The 20,830-nt window shown below is 41.5% G+C and overlaps 1 protein-coding gene across 2 annotated transcripts; it reads left to right on the top strand.

The window, feature by feature from the left end:
- Positions 1-5,116: 5,116 nt before the first annotated feature.
- On the top strand, positions 5,117-19,241 carry cdc42ep1a (CDC42 effector protein (Rho GTPase binding) 1a). 2 transcript variants are annotated; one of them, XM_069664617.1, is made up of 4 exons: positions 5,117-5,234; positions 10,218-10,329; positions 13,405-14,361; positions 17,448-19,241. In XM_069664617.1, exons 3-4 carry the CDS (start codon positions 13,890-13,892, stop codon positions 18,170-18,172), a joined length of 1,197 nt encoding a protein of 398 aa, XP_069520718.1. In that variant the 5' UTR covers positions 5,117-5,234; positions 10,218-10,329; positions 13,405-13,889; the 3' UTR covers positions 18,173-19,241. The 2 variants fall into 2 exon arrangements, with proteins under 2 accessions (XP_069520718.1, XP_069520719.1); XM_069664618.1 differs by lacking the exon at positions 10,218-10,329.
- The last annotated feature ends 1,589 nt before the right edge of the window (positions 19,242-20,830 follow it).

Genomic DNA, 20,830 nt, shown 5'->3' with positions numbered 1-20,830 from the left:
TATACCACACACTGGACTCCCACTACACACACACACACACACACACACTTACATGCATTCTTGCCATCAGAGAAATGTTCACTTCAGGTCATTACACTGAAAAAGCTTTTCCAAACAACCCAGCGATAAGCAAATGCCAAACTGGGAACGTGTTTTGCCACAGTCTCTCAAGTGTGTGTTGTGTGTTTGTGTGTGACTCTCAGAGGGACTCGACCCAGGCGGCCCAGAGGCCTGAGAACGGGTGTAATTTTACCCTTGTGTGTGTTAATCAGAGTAGAGTGATGAAAGTTCATGACACGGGATAAATCAGCATTTAACAAATAAGTAGGGAATTTGAGGACGCAACTGGAGGAACATAAGGTCAAACATAAAGATGGCTGGACGTCGAAACTCACAAACTCAGACTCAGTAAGTTTCAGCTGAGAGATATACAAGCCGTGAGAGAGTTGGAAGGAAAAAAAGGAGCAGAGGAGACCAAGACAAATGAAAAACAGAGGGGGAGATTGTGAAAAAGCTCTAAATTTGTAATCTTGCCTCCCTTCAGAGACCCACTTTTGAACAGCATCCAAAAACTTGTGAGCTTTTCTGAACAAATAGCTGACATGCCTCAGAACAGAGGTTGTTTATCTTGGGATGGAGTGAAGGGGAGAGAGAGGAGGGATGCAAGGAAAGCCTGGGAGAGAGAGGAGGAGAAGGAAGAAGAGGAGGAGGAGGAAGGGGGGAAAACAGGAACAGAGGATTTCAGATTGTGTGAAAGAAACAAAAGGAGATGCTTGGGAAATCGGGTTATTAAATAAACACAAATGTCAGTTTCGGCGGATTTACAGGAATAATATTTTGCTTCTTAAACTCACAGCAACAAAGACATGAGAGCCCAAAGAGACATCAAATAGGTCCAAACAGAGACTTAATGTAAGAATAAATCTACTTGAGTGTGAAGTCAGGACATGTCAAACAGGGCCTCAAATACACGAGTAAGAAAGAGGACTACAAAAGTGCTACAGTTGTACAACACACATTTTTACTTGTTCTTATCTGCAGGAGGCTGAAGTGCTGAAATGAATGCAGATAACACATCAACTGAGATAACTGTTCAAAAGCATCACTATCATTACATACCTCATATTTCAACATAAGACTAATGATACAGTGTAACGAAAATAACATCAGCACTGTGCACGATTTACGACATACACATTTTAAATATAGAACTATGACAAAGATAACCTCAGCTGCTCCTCTTAAAGTCACTGTCATTATTCAGGCATACAAACATTTTTACAAGATTAGATTGAATCATTGAATCAAAGCCAAAAAACAAAAGATAGAAAGTATAAAAAAAGGATGTAAATAAATGAAAATTCGGTTAATTAAACCACTTTACATTTTTTGGCCAGTTGGGGGCAGCGTAACAAGCTACAAACACATTGACAGCTAGTATGCTGTTGTTTTAAACCTCCAGCAGACACGTAGCCACATTAGCATTCGTTTTCAGTTGTGTTTTTGTCCTCCTGACAGAGTTCAATATGAAATTGGCTCTATGCTCTGTTTTGGTCTCCACCAGCACCTGATGGAAATATGTGACTCTTTTGCTGATAAATGCTGCACTTTCTTTTACAGAATTGTTGTTTACATAACTGTATGCTGTTTGGTTCTTGGGCAGGTAGTTTAAGTGAGGGATCAGGCCTATAGTGAGCAGGGTTTTATAGATGAATGGAACCCTAACAGGGTGAGCAGGACATTTTCTGACTGAGTTTCTTTTCCATTCACCATCTTTAAAAACCGTCGTACCCTGCACTGTGTTCCGTTTAATGTTTACTTCATGTACGTCTTTTGTTCTGTAGATCTCTCTGCCGTAGCCTTCAGTTTTTGCATCATTTAACCTTCATGGCTTTCTCTCCGCTGTTTTCGGCAGTTTTCTTTTTTTCCCTCCGCAAACAAACTGATGTCAAATTTACCAGACTTCTTTCAGCGGATTGATATGATTACAGTTAGTCCTCCGGATTGCGTGATTAGAGCCGCATCCCTAGCAACGGTCTGTTCTTCATAACAACAGTCTGTTATCAAGAAATAACAGGCTTCGTAATGCCATATTTAACCAATCAGAACCAAGTATTTAACACAGCTGTGTTATAATGAGAAATTGCAGACCTCGGAATTAACCAATCAGAATCAAGTACTTAAAAACAACTGCCTACTTCAATATGGCGCGCATGGACGCAGTGGCTCGGTGCTCCCGGAAAGTTGTTCAAATTGTTTTTTTATGTCTTAAATTGTTGTACAATTTCTAATGATATATATATATATATATATATATATATATATAATGATATAATTGTATGGGTTTAACTCAGGGAGTGCCATCACAATTTTGTTGTATTGTTGTCTTGCACATAGTATAACGTGTTCACTGTCGATTTGCACTCTGAGGTATTAGCTAGAATGTTTTAGGGAGAAGTTATGCATACCAGTACAGAAATTTCCTGTTCTGTAATAAAAAGAACTTGTTGATTCTGACTGGAAACTAGATGGCAACTTCTTTGCAGCCTGAGCCAAGAAGCCTTGGATTTTTTGTCAAACACATCCAGAGTGAATGTCACCTAGTGAATCATCAGAAAGCACCGTGTTTAGTTACTGGCAGTGTTTAATAAATGTCTGTTTGAGCTGCAGTGAAAGCTGAGCGGCCGTGCCAGCACTTCATGCCCGAGAAGTGTTGGCATAGGTGGCAGCTGAAGACAAGACCAAATACAGACATACTGTTAGACACACACTGGCATGGAATGTGCACACACACAAACACACTAATCCTTTAGATGCCCTCTAATAGAGATTAGATGTGTGTCTTTAAAGGCCCCTTTGTAACTCAACATATAATGAATCAGCTGATTTTTTTAATGGTAAGGCTGATAAAACAAATGAGTCACCATGGCAACATTTAAAGGCCCCGTCCTCAAAAATTCAAAACTGCTGTAACCATCAATTCATGCGGGCAACCTGGACCAATCAGAAACAAGTAAGTATTCTTGGTTTGCAACAAGCGCTACATCTTTTACATAAAGGAAAGACGAGTAGAAGAATGTAAAGATGATCAGTGTGGAGAGGTAATCCCACTGGTTGAACATGTTCTGGTTCAAATACAGCCGATGGAAACCAGTCGTACTCTAGTGATGGGAGCCAAGCAGGAAGAAGTGTACTGGAAACAAAAATGTTACAACTGGAAATTAAATTACGCACATAAAGTATTTATTTTTAAATTCTTTGTCAATGCGAGTAAACCTAGGGCAAATCCAGTCTTGTGAGATGAGGAAGGGTGTTGTCTAAAACAGTGAACTATGGTGGCTTTCCTGATTGTGTGTGATTGTGTTTACTTCCGCCTGCCTTCGTGTGAGCTCATAGGTATGTGTGCGTGTCTGTGTGTGTGGTACCAGGGGTGTGGGGGCAGCTGGGGAGTGTCGTAGCACTAAGAGGTGGCATGTGGCTGTGGTGTTGTGGTGAACGCTGGCAGACTTACAGGCCACCTCGGAGCTTTAACGACAGACAGGCCTGTACGAAGCCTTTGAGGACAGGGTGAGGATGCTTCTGTTCCTGTTGATAAGGCTCTGCTTCCTGTAGCACAGGTCAGCCTGGGACTACAGACGTGCACTTTATGGGGCTACACTTCTAACGACTGTTGTTCTCTGAGTGTCTGGTGAAGTTATGCAGCAGTTAATTTATTTGATGTTTAAACCTACTTAGATTTATATGTAAAACTCATCTGACCATGAGGTGGATCTAATACTGTAGATTTATTGTGTTTGTTTCATGTCACTTTGAGAAAGAAATACAAACAGTAGGTCTATCATAAGCAGCAGTTAGTAAGCAATTAGTGCAATGACTCACTAGACTCAACTACGCTGTCCTTTAGTTGAATCATCACAAACCTGAGTACACTAACTGACTCCATTGTGAGAGAAAAAAACACCAAACCAAATAGGCCTACTTAACCACATTCCCCTACATATTTAACAGTAGGCTATATTACTCCTATCAGCAGAAAATCATCACAAAAACTCTAGCCAAAATCAATATTTAAATGTAATGTAGCCTAACAGCAAGGCAAGAGCAGAGAGGCAAACATGTCTGACCACTGAATATTACAGTAGGCTACAACCAGTTTATGTTTAGCCTAGCTTACCAAAAACAGGAAAGAGCTAGCTTTGCTCTCTTGAAAGGGAAAACAATATGCTAACTTTTACCTTGAAAGAAATCTCCCCACTTAAATCACAACTTCTCACGTTTATATTTTTGTTTATGTACGGCTTAAACAAACAGTATAATATGTTCATTAGGAAGCTTCATGTGCTGGGAGAAGGATTGTGTTTCCTTTGGCCGAAGCCCAGCTACCTATTTCCTCTTTTCCTGTCTTTTTGCTAAGCTACCGGTAAACTAACATACAGTATAAGAGTGGCATCTACATTTGTGTAACAGAAAGCAAAATGTGTTACCAATTTGTCAAACTGTTCTGAAAAAGGGCCAGCTATCAACATATGGTTGCTATCTTCAAAGCTACAGTTTAATTTGGGCTAAGGTAATAGCACTCAGTGGAGGTCATTGTTAGATTTAAGTTTCAAAATTAGCCACATCAACATGTGATTAGTTAATGGACATAATGCAAAATGAGTCATTATGAAACAATTTCATCATAATGTAATTCCCTCCAAAAGTCAGCAGAGACTCAGCTGATGAAGTCTGATGATTAGCATTTGACCAGAGGTGGTTGGCACACTGTTCATGTTTATGATATTTTGAACAGATAAACAGTGGAAACATTTTTAGAGAGCCATTGAATTCAAAGTGTTAAATGGGGTAGCCTCTAAAAGTACACATTTCATTGAAGTGTCATGTTACAGCGCCACCTAAAGCTTGTCTCAAACATGTTTACTTATAGCTTTAAATCCTGTTGACAAGTCAATTGGCATGTTGTGTAGAGAGACATCAGTTTGAAGTGTGAAACATGAAGCAGAGTGGGAGCTCCCAGCGTGGACCTGTGATGGTTTCACTGGTATTTGATCCACGTCCCGCCCCTTTCCTGCTGCTCCGCGCTGCACCGCTCCTCACACCCCGCGCACCAGCGGGACAGTCCGGCTGCACGTTCCGCTCACTCGGACCGCACGAGCCCGAAATACATTTCTATTGGGAAGATAATTAAACCGGAGTCAAAGCGTCTGATATTCTTCGCGTCGCAGTTTTCAACGGTGAGTTTTTAATCAATTTCGACGTTAAAACACATTTATAGTACTGAGAAAGAAACACAATGAGTCTGTAACTCTGAATGCGAAGTTAATTGGGACGTTATCAACATTTTATTTTGAATTTTATACACGTGGAGACGCAAGAGTATGTTTACAGCAAGGAGAATGAATCTGGAGCAACTTTTCTGTGCATATTCAGGAATTAACGTATCTGTGCAACATGTTTTACTCTTTTTGTGACCAATATATTTTCTTGTAATAGTTATAGGTGTTTTTTTATTTTTATTTTGTGATGTTTGAGTTGCATCCTAAATAGCATGATACTGTTTGGAGTTGGAATAACTGTAAAAAAAAAAACAAAAAAAAAAAACAGCGTGTAAAGTTCTTGCCGATATAACCGTTATTAAATTATTAGCGAGGCTTTTTTCTACTGAATATACGGATGAACTTATTGGTCAGCTTTGAGAGTGAGCCCCCTACTGAGCACAGAAAGAAAGCATATTTAGGTATAGCTTCAGATAATGTAAAACCATTAGTAGATAAATGTTGACTGAAACCTAACTGTTATCAGCAGTAGTGTTAATAGTCTTTCTGTATGCTGTTGCTGGGAGAGTTGTTTTTAGTGTTGGGAGAGGCTTTTCTCAGATGTCTGACATGAAATTCAATCTGCATACATATTTATATGCAGCAGCAGTATATCAAGACTATTTTCCTGCTGTAACCTTGGACAGAATAAACTCTGCCTGTGTGCTGATTTTCATCACCCTGCCAGCCTTGTAATTACAGCAGTTACATGACATAACCTATCAATTTCCACACATGTCACTGGCATTACCCAGAAGTACTCTGATTTAGTGGAACGTGACAGGGTGAAGTTGAAGTTGGTGGCCTTGAGGTGTTTTAATTATGGAGACCAACAGGCAGCACAGTGTTGGACTCGTTACAAGTTGGGGGCAGTGACCTTCTGACCCCTACAACCTGTCAGCGAGCCAGGAGGGAGGCCACCATGTGAAATACCACACACACACACACACACACACACACACACACACATTGATTGAAGAGCCCGTTGGCCTGCTAAAGCTCGCCAATAAACAAACATGCACAGCGGGGATCAATGAAAAGCCAGTCTGCTGCAATGATAATAACACAAAATCCATAAACAACATGCAGTGGTGACCTCAGCCTCAACAACAGTGTGCAACTTTTTCAAGTTTAATTGGATCCATAATTCCCTGTGTTTGTCTCCCCAGAGTGGGCGTACAGTATATCCTCCTTTAGAACATGCTTTGATATGTCTGTCGGCCTCCTGTGAGATTATAAACACATGCATGTAATATGTTTCCTGTGCATCCCACTCAGACGGTCTACACTAATGATACAGTACTTTTCAAGGCTATGATTTAGTAAATGAGACCAGGCATTCCCTGTGGTTTTCCCTTTTTCTTTACCTGAGTTCTACATTCCTTTGAGGGGGACCCTCTTTGACCTTTGGGTGTCATTGACGCAACCGACCAGGAGAGGGTCAGTTGCAGAGGTGTGAACTCTGAATCCGGCTTCTGTATTTGCTTTCACACCACAGGGTTCCCTCGCTTTTTTTTTCCTGTAGTTTTTTTTTTTGCACCACTTGGGAATGTTGGGAAAACTGCTCCATCATGGTGCCATCTGTCTTCACCAAATGGAGAATGGAAAACACCAGGAGACTTAAGCTGAGCGAACTGGTCACTGCTGTCTCTGACCAACCTTCCCCCCCAATGTAACAACTCAAAGTAAAAGGTATCATAGTTTAATAACTACTGTTCAACAACTCACTTCAGTGATGTTGGACACGTTTTTGTGGACTATGTAGTTGGATTAAAGTTCTGTTTTGGCCAAGCTGCTAATTCTTCAGTTTAAAAACAGGATTAAGCTCAGTCCTGTTTGCTGATTGGCTGCTGTCCAAAATTTTGACTGCATGTGAACCTGTCAGATAATGATTGATGTTGATGTTGACCATTGTCAAGTTTCCCCAGCTCCAGGTTGTTTCCTCTTCCTGCGTCTCCTAAAACTATACAGTGTGAGACTTCTATATGAAACCTTCAATATCCTGTGCGGTCAGTGTAAATAATAAGAACACAGACAACAAAATCAGTCAAAGGCTCACTTGTACAATTGGGAGTGTAAAATTTTAACTTGCTTAAATGTGGTTAACGTTCAACATGTCAGAAAGTAAGGTTATTTGCATTCCTTGAGATTTAATCCTGATATATGAATCTATAGCTCACCAAGTAGCATGACGTGAACCTCCCCACATATGTTGGCTTTATGACATGGACCGCAAAAGCTGCTTGGTAGCTTTGCAGCAATGCTAAGGAGTACACGGTTCAAGAGGCTACTTGGTAGCTAGTATTAGCTGCTTCTTAGCTTTCATATGATTATGAATTAAGTAAAAATAACTTGGGTTGTGGCTGTGTATTTGACACATTACTGTGCCATTAACGTCTATAAAGCAAATACAAAGCTACATTCTGGAGAGGACTAGCTTAGCTTAGCAAAAAGGCGGCAAAAGCTAGTCTGCAGACTAGCTACGAACACTTTCTAAGAATATTTTAGCACTTAAGTGGCTGAAAGTAACTCTACAGCTCACTAATTTAATAATGGTTAAATCTTATTTCCCCCAATTTCCACTTTATTCTAACCTAGCAGCTAGCTGTAGCTTCTTATTTATCAGCTATGACCAGTGTTGACAGATGTTTTCATCTAACTCTTAGTTGATTGAACTTGAATTGAAATACCAATAAATGGTATATTTCAACAGGTCACTGACTTCAAAGACCTGCATTATGGCAAACATGAAATAAGGTCTGTGCGTGTGTCAGAAGAAGAAAGGGAGAAGAATAGAAAAGAGTTTATGTGTAGGTGGAGAAAAGATATAAACTGGCAACAAGAGTGGGGCAACAAAGAGGGCAAATTGGGACTGCCCGTTCCAGCAGGAAGCAGGGAGCCTTGGAGAGCATGGATATTCGTCGAAGCATGAAAATGTTTTCTTGGCTGAGGAGGAAGTGTAGCCGTGTTTTGCTTGGATTCAGACTGAGCATGGATGGTGAAAATAGGAAGGTAATTGAAAGTCAAAGGGTTAGCCTAAAAAATGCAGCCTTATCTTGTATGTTTGTTCACCTGGTTAGCGGGGTTAGCCAGTGAAGGACATGAGAAGAGAGAGGGAGAGAGAAGGGAGGGGTGAAACACCAAAGTCCAGCGCTTATTTTACCCAAGGCAAACTGTGGCAGAGTAAACATTTTTGAGTTTAAGTCATCAAATGCGGAGATTAATGGGTGCGTGTGTGCCTGTGTGGCCCAACAGCTGTTATAGTCTGTAAAAACTCTCAAAGTAAAGCAAAGAAAAGACATGAAAGGGAAAGAAGAAGAGGAGAGCAACTGAAGAAACAAACAGGGACAAAAAAGGAGGATGGAGGAAGAGGGGAATAAAGGGAAGACAAAAGGAGAGACAATTAAAGAGAAGAAAAGAAACATTAGAAGGTAAGAAAGGAAAAGAAATGAGGGTAAGAATTAAGAGAGGCAAAGAATGAAAGAAAGAAGATGGTTAAGACCGAAACGTGGTTCCAATCAGCGTTCTTCTGAGGTTGAGAAGAACGATGTTTGATGGCCGTAATCGAGAGAAAGACTCTGCCGACTGATGCTCTGCTCAGGAATGCGTCCGTACACACACACAACACACACGGCTCCTATTAGGCTGTGGTTACACTGGTTTATATCCAGCAAAGCCACCTCAAGTAAATACAGTACACTGTGACATGGAACTATTTTATCCAGCCTGTCCGCGATGTAAGAATGCTCCGAAATCCCCTGAATGCTGAAAGATGAAGATGAGGTTAGCAGCAGTGTATTGATCCGAATAAAGAGTTTTCCTGAGTCTGACCTGCAGACTTCTGGGTGTTGTAGTCCAACGGTTTTCACCCCGTTATCTCTCGTCATCTTTGGAGATATCTGTTTAAATTTATCATGTACAGAATTTAAAAAAGCTTACTAGAAAAGGTCAGAAAAAAATTAGAAAAAACTAAAGAGAAAACATTGTCAGGGTGAAGCATGAAATCCTAATCCCTCGATTAAGATAGATTTGACAAGAGTCAACAGTCGCCAGACTCCACAAAACAAAGGGCAGGGCAAGGCAGCTTCATTTATCAAACACAGAGACAATTCAAGTGTTTTAAATTGGCAAATAAAAGCATTAAAATGACATTTAAGACATGATAACAAGAGTCAAACTCTACAGCTAGTGGTTGTGGGCAGTGCCTTTAGCTAAACGGTAATGTCAGCATGCCATCATGGTAACAGTAGCCCTTTTTACATTAGGGACTTCGAGCAACGAGGGCATTCCAACGGGTTCTTGTAGTGGTAGAAATCTAATGTTACTAAGCAAGACATATTACAAACAGGAACAATGCTCAAATCCGCCTCTGTGCATTTTATGTAGAAGACGAGGCGCAACAGAGGCGTAATAATCCCACCTTGAACTGGCGTGTAAAAGGGCTTATTACAATGCCAACCTGTTGATCTTTAGCAGGTGTAATGTTTACCATGTTTCTCATCAAGCTTAAGCGTCTTAACAATGCTAACATTTTTACTATTTAATTGGGGTGTACATGACACTAATGGGTTTCCAAACTGCATGCTTCTTAATCAGGCCCATACCCTAAACTGGCTATTTTATCTGTCATATACATTTATCTTCTCTCATATCCTTCCTCCCTCCTCTTTCGGTTTTTCCTCTTCGTCTGACCTTTTCTCTCTCATTTTCCTCTTACCATCAATTCCTGTCATTCTTATTTCTGCCTTAATTCTCGCTCCTCTTTCTTCACTCCTTTCTCTGCAAATGAAACTTTTCTTTACTTTCATCCCCTGCTTCCTTCAATCACTTCTCATCCTGACTCGCTTCAGTTCAAATTTCCCTCCCTCAAACAAAGTTTATATTTCATTTCTTCTCTGGCAGGAAACTGAACCAGTGGAGAAGCTGACCAGGGAGGTAGCAGCCAGGCCTTGCCCAAAAAGAGGTGCCCTACTGGGGGCAACGGGGGAGTTGCAGGATTAGAGGATAATCCAGGGTACGTTAAAGTCCCTCCTGTCGGGAGGTCCCCTACTATTTTCTGATATTCAAGACTCAGGCAGGCAGGCTGCTACCAGGATTATAGCGTTGAACTTTAGAAGACTCAAAATATTGTTTCTCTTTGTCCCTGTGATTCTTTTCGGGCCATTTATCTTACGCCCCAGGGTGCTGGCTGCTGCTTTTGTTTTACTCAGAAACGCAGGAACAAGTGCAGAAAGGATCACAGAGAGGAGCGCAGGAGAGTTCAGTAGGATAGAAGCACATGTGCAGATAAAATGAGCTTTGCCCGAAGGGTCCTGATACATAAGAGGTTTCGGAGGGAGCGACCCCCTCTGAGCTGTGGTCAAAGGTCTTTAACTGGATTACAGGCAAAGACAAAACACCAGAGCTTACCGTAAGCTCACAGCCACAATAATTAATGCCCCACGTGTATTCCTGTAATACTCTAAGTGATCGATTAAAGTGTAGAGTTTTTCCTTGTCCAAACTTTTCCCTTATTGGGTAGTGCATATTGCATTGTGTATCATTATAGTGTTGTGATCAGAGAGTCGGCCTTTGCAGTTCATGGGAACGTGCACATTGTCCCTGTAGGCAAACGCAGTATTAGATTCGACATCACACCTCGGTTTACTGGTCCCTGGTGTCCCCGTGTGAGCCTTGATATGGCTCTGCTCTGTGCTGGTATGTGGCGTGTTTCCTCCCTCTCCTCTCCCAGATGCCCCTCTTAAAACTCCAGCCAGGGCAAGTGGAGCGGAGGGCCTGGGACTGCGGTCAGCAGCAAATTAGAAGGGCTGCCTTGGACCTGACGCAATCGCCGTCTCTTGAACCGTAGCAGGTCATTAATGAAGCCAGACGGCCCGCAGACATTTAGCTGCTGCAATGGAAAACTTTTAAAGGGAAGCAGAGGTCCTTGTCAGGGCTGCCATATGCTATCAAAATATTTAAGAATAGGATATCCATTACTCTGTTGGCAAAGAACAACACACGAGGAAAGGCCAATTTTTTTATCTGCTTCATTACAGACTTACAGATTTATGGAGCTCAAGAACTGACAAAAGGCAGTATAAGGCTGTCAGGCAAGTCACAATGCTAACACAGCTAAACACACCAACTTTTGATACTCTGTGAGGTAGTGTCAAAAGAAATGTAAAGTTTTTTCTTTAACATCCAGTTAGTTAAATAAAGAGAGAAGCTGCAACTTGTTCTGCAGCTAATGGAAGAAAAGGTAGAAACTGGAATATCGTGTCTCAGAATGCTAATTCGTTAGCTGTCTTATGTTGTTAATGTTAGCTAGCTGGCCAAAATGCTTTGGCTAATAATACAAGAGGTTTGGCAAACAGCAGTATGAAGTATATGGCTGATTAAAATCACCTGTGCCAAAATTAGCTTCAGCTGAGCTAGTGCTTATTTTGATTTATTTTAACACAAACAGATGATGACAAAATAGATATAGAAAACAGGAATAGTTGCAGAAGTTAATAAATAGAAAACCAACTGACACTAGGCCAGAAAATAGGAAGTTGAAAAATAAGTTTAGTCAGTGAAAGATATATATATATATATATATATAGAAGAGTAGCCTAACATTATAATTGGTTATCAACCCACAAAAACAAAGCTTTTAAAATAAAACTTTTAGAGATAAAAAAAAAAAAGTTTCTTTTCACCAGTGTTGTGAACAAGTCATTTTTACTCAAGTCCCAAGTAAGTCTCAAGCCGTCATTTTTTCTTGTGCAAGTCAAGTCAAGCCACAGATTATGTCAAGTCGAGTCCTTTGTTAAAGCAAGTCAAGTCACTTCTTTTCCGTCCAAGATACAGCACTCTTACCTGTAGTATCCGGTCTTTATAAAGAGAAAAGATAAGGTATTAGTAGCCCGTCTAATAATGATATTATTGGTCAATTTATATAACCTGTTCAAAAAGTATGACAATGAATTGTATCTGTATGATCTTGGCACAGACGCAGCCATGATGATGGTCTGCTCTGAGACCGTATTGAGTAGTAACGAGTACGACTGATGAGGCTTCTCTTTGGGGAAAAAGCATCAGGTAGTGGGGGTCTTTGATGTTGCATGTTGCCATAGCGAGCCGTTTGACTGACAGCCAGTCATCCAATCATGACAATCACATACCGGGGAACTTTTTGAGTCGTCCAATCATGATTCCCAGTTTGCGCTGCATACATACTTGATAGTTAGACAGAAGCTTTACAACCTTGAATTCTATCATTTTATATTCAACAGCTAACATTCAAACTTATGAACACACGCAAGTCATCCGAGTCATCATGCCTCAAGTCAAGTCTCAAGTCATTTATTTTTTGTCAAGTCATCAAAACAGTGACTCAAGTCGACTCGAGTCCAAGTCACCAAGTCTCAAGTTCACATCTCTCTTTTTACACTGCATTTTAATTATAGTGTGATCAATCAATGTAATTAACTTTTGAGTGGTCTGGTAATCTTTCTCTGCCTTCGACACTGCCAGGGCTCCATACACAGGCAGTCTAACACTACAGCTAAGTAGCAGCATTGTTTTCTTATCAGGAAATGTTCATTATCTCTTCCTATCTCGCTGAGAATACTTTGCCTGTTTATAAACAAATCTAAGCCTGTTGAAGGAAGGCTGCTGCTTGGCTTTAAAAGCATGATACATTTTTTTCAGCGAAATATCAAATGAACTTTGTGTAACCTTCAAGCTAGACAAAGCACGACAAAATGGAAGCAGGAATTCCCTGAAAGTCCACCCATTTTATGGACAAGAAGCAGACTTTGGATGGTTGCACAGAGGAGGGACTGTGGTCTAAATTTAGATGGTTCCAGACCAGCGGACCTTTGGAACGCGGAATCCTAAAAACCTGCGGAAAGACGTATCTATTCAAACTGCCCTGAGGTTACTTTACAACTACATAAGGAATAGTTCAGAATAGGAAAACACAGCGGTCTCTCACTGAATCTAAACTTCCACTAAACAAACTGCAAATGTCATTCACTTCTGTCAACATCCCTCAAAATCAAACACATCCCTGACTACATTTTAAAGATAGATGTTTTTCCTCTGTTTTTGCTCTCCATAGATGGTTCCATGGTGCGACCGCAGAACCATTTGCAGCTGGAGTCAAACCTATTTCTGAGCTGATGTCGACAAAGCCAAAGCCAGAGGCAAGCAGGGGAAACCAGGCGACCTGACCACACTCCAACCGTCCCAGCTGCTTCCAGGAACACAACTGCACAGTGTTCTCCTCAATTTATGTCTGTTTAATTCAGCCAGCTATGCATAACAACGCGCTACCAAGACTGGGACAGAGTTTGGCCTGCACATGATAAACAGAGATAATATTCCAGTGAAGTATTTGGCGCTGCCGGCCTGGACTTTTCAGCTTTAGAAATTACACACTTTGAAGATCTTGGATTAAACATTCAGAGCTTTTTAAGTCCATTCTTTGGGCTGCTACACTGTCAATGATTTTGGCATAAATCTAAGAGGAGAAAAGCTGAACTTCAGTGGGATTAAAGGCAATTCCAGACATTTTTCAGGTTGATTTCCAAGAAATAGTGAGCCATGAATCTTCAGGAGAAGCTGTCAGGCCTTAAAGGTCTGGTCACACACTCCCACAGCAAACGCCGCCATAAGGGCGACCTCACGTTGGACATGATCAGCCCTCCTCTGGGTGACTTCCGCCACACCATGCATGTGGGCCGCGGCGGCGATGTGTTTGGAGACACCTCTTTCCTCAGCAATCACGGCGGCACGGGCAATGGGAACAACGGAGAAACAGATTCTGTCTCCAGCCCCGACACCAAGATTGGAGCGTTCTTCTCCAGGACACTCCGTCAAATCAGGAGGGGTTCTGACAACAGACCAACAGGAGGACCCAAGGATCTGTCACCGCCACCTCCCATCATTTCTCCAATCATCAAGAATGCCGTGTCCCTTCCCAGGCTGGATGTGGATATGCCTAATGGGTGTCCAACAACCAAAGTGCTCTTCCCAAGTTCTCAAAGCACGCCAGAGGACATGAAAAGCACTTATGGTGAGTATAATATTTTTTCCCCACAGAACTGCTATAATGACCTTTTTTGACATCAACAATGGATCATATGTGTGTGGGACAGGGTGGCTCATTCAGACAAACCTGCAGGGAATCGTCACCCAAATTTTCCTCATAAGCCCAGTGTACACTTCTTGCCAAGGGCTGAATAACAGAAATGTGATAAGTTAGAAACTGGCTGGATAATTTGGTGGAGCATAAAGTTGGTGGAGACCAAAACAGAGCAAAATGAAGACTGAAAATTAGATCAACTTTACAAGGTGCCTGAAGCTTGTTTCTGCTGCCTCAGAGTGGCCAAAGAATCTGTAAATGAAAGTTAACCAGCTGTTTCTACAAACATGCCTGAACTTTGCATTCAGTATGTGTAGATGGAATAAATAGTATTAGCGTAAAAATTTAAGGTTACATGTTTTACACAGGGTTACTGGTGGTCTATTGAGGACATGGGATTTTCCCGCTTAAAATTATAAACTTTTTTAACTCTCAGGGGACTAGTGTTGACTAGCGTCAGTGTTTTGGTTTGCTGACAAAGTCCAATAAATCTTCTCTGTAAATTCTTAACATGATGTCATGGCATCTTTTTTTGCACAGTCATTTAAGGATTAAGAAAATTACAAAGCCAAATCCCAAAATGGCCCCTAAGATGTAAGGGAAGATGTTTCCTTCAAATTAAATGGTCCCGTTGCTAAAGTAAGTGAAACAGAGGTCAAATGAGTTAACCAGTGTTAACAGGAAACTACAGAGAGGTGGGAACCATCTGTAGAGATACTTATCCATTACTTCTAACCAGTGCCTTAAACAGATTTACCCCAGATGTCCTCATGAATCACCTTGTCTCATTATCAGCAGCGCTCCGACTGATAACACACAGAGATCCAGACAGAGTGAGCAACAAGCTGTCTGAGAGGCTGTTTGAATTAAACACATTAACAGTCTAACCTCCCCTTGTGTGTGTGTGTGTGTGTGTGTGTGTGTGTGTGTGTGTGTGTGTGTATGTGTGTGTCAGAGAGATTCAGTGCATGCTGTCATTGTCAAGTTATTCACAAATAAAGTAAAAGAAACCGTTTGTTTCGAATGTGTGAATGACAAGATTGTTACAACCCTTAAAGGAGATGGTTAGCTAAGCTACAACTCAGAAAGGACAAAGTTAGCTAGGTTTATCATAAACATTAGCTGTGTCCCAATACAGGGGCTGCAGCCTTCGAAGGAGTTGGTCTACGGAGGATGCTCCATTCTTAGCCTGCGTTGACTGTTAAAGCCGAACTGAAATGAGACATTTCCTGTTTGCGTCAACAGCTGTTCCCGCCCTTACCCTTGCGTCACCAAATGCCACTCCTGGCAACAGGTAGTTAGCGGGCTAACTAGCTAGCATAACTAACGTCACATGACTTAACCTCTTTACATAAAGATAATTTGTTTCAAGGGCCCTTTCATTTTTGTAAACATGTGTAACGCTAGCTATTCGATTTAGTTAAAACCATAAACGTTTACATTTAAAAGTGCATTTCTCGGCCGCGTAAGAGTCCGCCATTTTGTTTGAATTGACGCGCAATTCATCTAGGGAAACATTGGGCCGTGAAGGATGCACTCGGTGAAACGGAGGATGCATTTGTGGCCTTCGAATTGGCAAATGGATTGTACTTAAAAACTTTGTTTTGCTAGTCTTCTGACCACTCAAAGCTGCTTTTACACTACATGTCACATTCGATCATTCACACACTGATCGCACAGGCCTAAGTTTCAATTTCCAATCAGATCTATGCCCATTTATACCCGATGGCTATGAAATTTGGGTTCAGTGTCTTGCCCAAGGACACTGCGACACGTGACTGCAGTAGTCAGGGATAGAACCCCCAACCTTCTGATTGAGAGATGACCGACTCTACCACTGAGCCACAACCGCAATAGGGAGAGCCTTTGACACATCGCCTTCAAATACAGCCTTCGAAGGCTGCACCTTCTCGCCTTAGTCTTGATAAGAAATCCCAAGATGTTAAACTAGTTTTCAAATGAACTGAAAAGGACCAGATCAGATATACAGTATGATTACATTTCGGCTAAACGAACAGCAAGAGATACATTTTGAGAACCCAATTCTATTTTTATGTGGATGTACAAGGTTGTGTGTGCTGTTTCAGACATTTTTATTTGAATATTCACCAGAATTAAATATTTTATATACATATTTTTCATTTAAATATAATATAAATATATCTAGTTAATGTGAATTTTAAAACATGGATTGGAGTTTCTGCAGGTTTTGATTGAACCAAATCATCCGTACGCTGCTTTAACTCTTTTACTTCAGTTAAAGAGTGGTCATCTGTGAAATCAGACACTGCGCTCTTCTGATGGTATGAAAAACCTCCTGACTCTCGGCCAATTACGACTGGCATTGAGAGATACTGTGGTAATTTTCCCCTTTGGGCCATGGAGGCAGCAGTGTGTGAGTGTGTGACTTGTTAAGTGATCTGGCAGGGTCGGGCAGATGATTCACTGTCCGCAGAGCAGAACAACTCAGCACTTTGCAGGCCGAGGTTGGCTGGCTCGTCATTATCAGAGAGGGTGATCTCAGATGGGTTTGCAGTGCCCCCTGTTGGCTGTACTTCTGGTGTTCGTTTCCCTCCATACCCACCTGAATGAATTACACTTTGGAAAATGTTCTTATGAGGTTTCTTGCTGATAGATAGGTGAAATGATCATTAGCACTTTAATATGTGGAGGACTCATATGAAGTTACAGCCAGCAGTTTCCAAACTCCAAAGTTAGAAGAAAAAAGCCCATCAGAACTTTTAATACTCACTAATTTTTGGCTCTGTAAGGTCGCCAGACAACCATCAGGAAGCCAATAAATAGTCCAGCACACTCCACAACCCTCCATAATAAACACGTTGCTCTTCTTTTTTTGTATAGTTACACAAATGAGACATAATGTGTAAAGAAATGTGTAAAGCTTTGGAGATGCTGATAGTCTAGACAGTCTTAATGCAAAGCTAAGCTAATGCTAAGCTAAGCATCACCTGGGGATTTATAATGAATTTCATGTCTTGAAATCTGTCTGTCTTCAGGTTTGGACTCTGGTTTCGTCACTCTGCCTCGTCTCTCTCGCACTGAGCGTCAGCAGCCTTCCATCTCTCTCCCCACTTCCTGCTCCCCCAACATCCACCGCGGCTCTCTGACCGACCCTACCGACGCCATCTTGTCCACCTGCTCCGCCTCCCTTTTGACCTGTGATGCTAAACCCACCACGGCGTACTCTGACTCCCTTCCCTCCCTCACCTCCCTGGACACCTTCACCTTTGACCTCGGCCCCTCCCTCATGAGTGAGGTGTTCGGTCTGATCGACAGCCACCTGGAGGATCCCAGCCACGTGTGGGAGGGAGAGGAGGCGGGGTCGGCGTGCGGGCTGACCAATGAGGGATCAGAGATGGACTCGGCGACTATCTCATACGTGGATTCCCTGCTGCGGGAGGACTGCGGGGGCAGGAAGAGCCCGCATGAGGCCGAATGGGAGGAGGAGGAGGGGAGTGGGATGGAGGTGAACGGAGGCGGGCTTTCTGTCAAAGTTCCTGATGTGGTGATGGGGTCTCCTGAACGAGTGAAGTTGGGGATTGGGATGGAGAGTGAGCGCTTCCAGAGTGCTACAAATGTGCTCGCACGCCACTATGGTGTCAGCCCCTTAAAGGGACAGAGCAGGATGGAGGTCGCAGATTCAGAGATGATGATCATCAGCCAGCCCAAGAAGAATATGTCCTACAACTATATGGATGATGAGGATGAAATAAAAGTCTGAGCTGAGAAAACTAGAGAAGTTTAAACACTAAACTAAAAGGATTTTTTTTACGGACGCACAATTCCTTAGTAATTACAATCAAATCAACCATCCAAAGTCTCTTTATCGTCAACGAGGCCGGCTCTTTTGACAGTATGACCATTAAAACTTTACCATGAATCCAGTATCCTTCATATTGGATCTTTTACTTTAATACAATCGTGCTTTTAGGATGTACAGTTTTAATGCAAAACCATTGCTGAATGTATCTAAAAGAAGTAAAAGAGACTTGATGCTGCAGGTTTTCAAAGCTCAGTGGAGAAAAGGAAAATGCTCATTTCAAAAGGCCAACGGCTTAAAATGACTGAAGCAAAAAGGAGGCATGGAAAGTGAGGATGTGCCAGCGAATGTGGTCAAGATTGTCTCAAAGGAAACTTTTTTTTTTTTTTAATGCGGAAGTAACAAAGACTGTTTTACACTCACTTTAAAATGAACACGCTTCCTCACATGTGCAGAGGAAATTCTTGGTGTGAGTCACAGTCACTAATGAGAACGCAAAGAGGAAGTAAGGATTTGAAAAATACGGAAATCTTATTGCATCCTTCTTGCATCACTACAATCTTTTGTCAACTCTTCACTCAGGAATACACTACCAAGACAGAAAAAGGGAAGGAGCATAAGAGATCTGGTATCTCAGGCCACCAGATAAAATGCAAACATCTCACTTATTAAACTACATGGACCGAGGGAAGATGACCTGAAGTAACACCTATATTTGCTAGCTGCATCTAAAGACTGAACCATATAATTGGTCATATTATGCTGCAGAACTCCTGTATAGATACTCCGTGCACCTTGTATGATAATGAAGTCTGACTCCTGTATTTCTTTTTATAGAAGAATTGCCATTTATTTTATCTTTTATACAATTGTAAATGAAGATATTAACTGACCTCCTATTAATATGTACTTATGTGCTATATGTACAAGTATGAGCACCTGCAGTGCACAGTGCAATTCACATCCTTATGCTGCAGTCAGTACCAATGATATACTATAATGACATTGACAATAAAGATGTTTAAGTTGGGTTGAATACTAATTTATTTATATGTTTTTCAGGTTTGGTTTTATGATCCTTAAAAGTGGACCTGAAAGGTGTTTGAAAAATATCAGTCACTATTTGAATCTGTTGTACCTGACATGAACTCACTCTGCCTTTCACAAAGTTCACACGGCTAGCATTTTCCTCTGACTTCACACTCAGGGTGGGAAGTTCAATTGCTGGTATAATTTTCTAGTACTGTATTCCAGGCTGTTAGTCATACAAATGTAGAGTATCTGACAACATTAATCACGTCTCAGAAAAGACATTTTATCGTGACGTTGAGCCGTATTTTAAGGTAAAACAACACATTTGATAACCCATTAGTGACGGTGAGACAACAGCTAATGCTAGCGTCCAACCAGTTCTTAGCTAACGTTAAGTTTGCTAGGAATTCACGCCTGTCCTATTGTATTGTGTAACTCTACCAAACATTAATAGGCTTGGGCCGCTGGTTTAGCTCAGTTGGCAGAGCAGGCGCCACATGTACAGAGGCTACAGACCTCGACGCACTGATTGCAGGCCCCACTCCCGGTCTGTGACCATTTGGTGCATGTCATCCTCCACCCTCTCCTGCCCACATTTCCTGTCCCTACTGAGCTGTACTAAAGGCAACAAGGCAAAAAACATTAATCTAAAAAAAGAAAAGCTTTCAGCAACTTCCTAGCTAATGGTAATATTTAGGGATGCACGATATTGGATTTTTTGCCGATATCCGATTTGCCGATATTTTACAACTCATTTAGCCGATTACCGATACCGATATTTTTTTCCCGCACACCTAATGGCAGAGATCATCAACTCTCTCTGTATTGGAATTAGCGCACAGTATAATGGTGATACTCTTATCACATTTGTTACAACGGTCGGGGTGACGGGTCTTGAGATGGTTAATCAAGTTTGTAGTGTTGAAAGACTTTGCCTTGGCTCCTCCTCGCATCACCGAAGCTGAGCAGTCATTGCAAATAGCAGTTCTGCTATCTATTTCGGACACTTTGAAAAACTTCCACACCACGGACATTTTGGCTTCTAACTCTCTCATGCTGCAGGTAGACACACGTGATGTCATCACGCTGCGCCGCGCAGTTCTTCTTCGTGTCGGGCACATTACGCCGAGGTCGGGCATTTAATCAAGTATGCAGCAGCCCATTAATTTATCGGTTAATTATATCGGCGGATATCAGCGTGTTGGCCGATACCGATAACATGCCGATAATATTGTGCCGATAATACTGTGTGTCCCTAGTATTATAATGCTAGCATTAGCTGTTGTCTGACTATTGCTAATGGGTTATCGGATATTTTGTTTTACCTTGAAATACAGCCAAATGTCCTTCAATGTTCTCACTGTACATTATCTTTTGAGTAGATAATAAGATATCAGATATATCAGGTATAAGATTTCAAACCTGGAACACAGTATTATGACATTATTATGCTAGGAAAATGGCCGCTATGTAAATATGGTCAATAGCTGCCTTCCAAGTAGAAGTAAAAGTAGAAGTTGGGTGGAGTATCATTTAACAACTGAAAAAAAAAATAACCTCAGGGTTTTTGAAACTAATTTTCACATT

Source organism: Semicossyphus pulcher, unplaced genomic scaffold (assembly GCF_022749685.1).
Source record: "Semicossyphus pulcher isolate SPU_LCO1_2020_fin unplaced genomic scaffold, fSemPul1.0.p SCAF_16, whole genome shotgun sequence".
NCBI lineage: Eukaryota > Metazoa > Chordata > Actinopteri > Labriformes > Labridae > Semicossyphus > Semicossyphus pulcher.
This window is presented reverse-complemented; position numbering and strand designations above follow the sequence as displayed.

Excerpts from the sequence above, each read along its gene's own strand:
- cdc42ep1a (XM_069664618.1), top strand. The coding sequence starts at position 13,890 with ATGAATCTTCAGGAGAAGCTGTCAGGCCTTAAAGGTCTGGTCACACAC. Across the intron at positions 14,362-17,447 it reads GGACATGAAAAGCACTTATG|GTTTGGACTCTGGTTTCGTC; the intron begins GTGAGTATAATA and ends GTCTGTCTTCAG.